At 36.8% G+C, this 2,304-nt stretch overlaps 1 protein-coding gene across 1 annotated transcript in view; it reads right to left on the bottom strand.

Annotated features, from left to right (window-relative positions):
- The window catches only part of slc37a2 (solute carrier family 37 member 2), a gene marked incomplete in the record, with an annotated part of 19,361 nt that overhangs the window by 4,113 nt on the left and 12,944 nt on the right, over window positions 1-2,304 (bottom strand). Inside the window, 5 exon segments of the mRNA XM_014026266.1 lie at window positions 501-565; window positions 638-735; window positions 1,001-1,079; window positions 1,165-1,238; window positions 2,020-2,068. Of these exon segments, the coding sequence (XP_013881720.1) occupies window positions 501-565; window positions 638-735; window positions 1,001-1,079; window positions 1,165-1,238; window positions 2,020-2,068 (365 nt within the window).

The raw sequence follows: 2,304 nt of genomic DNA, 5'->3' as shown, positions 1-2,304 counted from the left end.
AAACACCAATTTCGATACGGCCGAAAAACCACCTCATCCTAGTGCAAAAACATTTTGTCGAAAAACTTTTTTTTTTCGAAATGAGCAAATTTATTTTCTAAATTCTAATTTGTGCATTTTCATGATGAATGGAAACACAGCTACTGAAATGTTTTGATATTTTATTTCCTGATACTGTATGGATTTTTAATTAGGACTTAAGAAGAAATGTGCAATGCAAATGCAGTTCTCACTGTTTAGTGTGCTTCTGATYGCATRAAAATAAACTGAAYTGAATCAGATTTTATGCACGCAGTGCTCTTAATGAGTGTTTTTAACTTTTGGAGAAAAAAACTGCAATACATTGCTTTGCTTACAGTATTGTAACATATTGTGATAAATCATATTATGACCCCTGTGTGATATGGACCATATCACCAGATTCTTGCCAATAAAACTACAGATCTATTTTTCATTCTCAGAATGTTGTTAACCCTTTGCAAACCAAAGGTAATTCTCACCCTCTGGATTGAGGAGAACTTCCACACCAGCCTTTAATCTCTTTGTAGACGAGTCTGGTCAAAAACTGAAACAAACAAACCATCATTAAACTGAACTGAATTAACACCAATGATCATTGTGATGCAGAGATTCTGACCAGGCAGGCTAAGACGTCAGCAGAGATGAGCATGTAGAAGACGTTGTTCCAGCCAGTTGGAGAAATCAAACCGGCTAACAGAGGTCCCAACGCCGCGCCTGAGAAGATCCATTCAAACATTTCAGTCTTTTTAAACATCCAAATGTTCTTACCCTCTGAACACCTTTCAGGTGTCTCTTTCAGGACTACATTTAATTTTAGCTACAAGTTTGACAAATCAAACCCCTCTTTTATGGGACATAAAACTAAAAAGCTCAGGAGTTAAATGTGAAAATCTCAGTTTGATCCTTTACTGATATTAAAATTAGTCAGCCTCCTTAAACCCAGATAACACAGAGATCTGTTAATGTTTAAGGAACGTACCTATAGATCCGGTCCCGTCGATGATGGCAGTCACTGTTGATAAAGCCCTGGAGTTTCCTCTCAGACTCTCGTGTGTTCCCTGCTCAAACAGAGACGTGAGTGAGAGGTTTCAGGATGAACAGACAGAATAACACAAAGGYTTCCCATGATGCTCCAGGTCCTACCAGGTCAGCAGATACAGCTGTTGTGATCAGAGCGTAGGGTCCATTCACCAGGCCTCCACARAGCAACAACATCCCTACAAACAAAACAAACTGTAACTAAAACGCTTCATTTTCAGTGCCTTTTTTAAAGAGCCTAAATGCTAATAATGCTATCTGTGAGCTGATCGGGGTTATTCTCCTCTGATTGATCTCTTCTCTGCGAGGGAATGTCAAAAGTGCATAAAGTTCAYTTTTTTATCTTAAGAAAGGCAACTTTATGGACTGAATTTTTACCATGAAGAAAGCAAGTGATCAATCAATCAATAAACCAATCACTGAGCAGCTTATCTTCTGGCTAACGTTTCCAGATGCTAAATTAAGCTAATCTGTGCCTTTTTCTAAAGCAATACACCATAATTTTATTTTCCAACTTTTCTGTTAATGTCGTGTTGTTTTTTAATTCGTTAAGAAAACTTTTTCAGTTATTTTACTCTTAAAAATGCATCTGTCTTCAACTACTGCAGATTTATTTCTGTTTGTAGCTCCTTTTAACTGTTTGAGTGTTAAAGATTTAACTTTAGGACRGAGTTCAAGTCAGAAATAAAACATTAAATCTGATAAAGCGGAAATTAAGCCTTGTGTTATAGAGCAGTGGTGCACAACGCTGCATGTGTTGCTCTTCAGCAAGTCTTCAGCTTCTACAGAAGCTGTTAATGACTCCTTCATTCAAACCAGSTGTRTCAAAGCTGAGAAACATCCAAGGRAGTCTGSAGAGGGAAGTCTGGGTCTCTCTGCTTAGGCTGCTGACCCCAAGACCTGACCCCAGATAAGAGGAMGGAAACARACSAATGGAAATAACACATTAAGAACTCTCACCAATTGTAATGCCAAGGCTCCTTTGTCCGATGTAGTTATAAAGAAAAAGCTGCAATAAGAACAAAATAATTAGTTTCTAAACTAACAAACATGCATCTTAAAAAACATATAAAATGTCTTAATATCAGCTAAAATGTGACATAAGAGCCACAGAAAACAATTAAATAAAACACAAAGAGAATAATTCCACTTCTCCAAACTGAAAATCCTATTAAACTACCGTATTTTTTCGTGTATAATATGACCTCATGTATAATACGATCTCATGTATAATATGATCTCATG

The sequence above is a fragment of the Austrofundulus limnaeus genome, unplaced genomic scaffold (assembly GCF_001266775.1).
Source record: "Austrofundulus limnaeus strain Quisiro unplaced genomic scaffold, Austrofundulus_limnaeus-1.0 Scaffold538, whole genome shotgun sequence".
Classification (NCBI taxonomy): Eukaryota; Metazoa; Chordata; class Actinopteri; order Cyprinodontiformes; family Rivulidae; genus Austrofundulus; species Austrofundulus limnaeus.
This window is presented reverse-complemented; position numbering and strand designations above follow the sequence as displayed.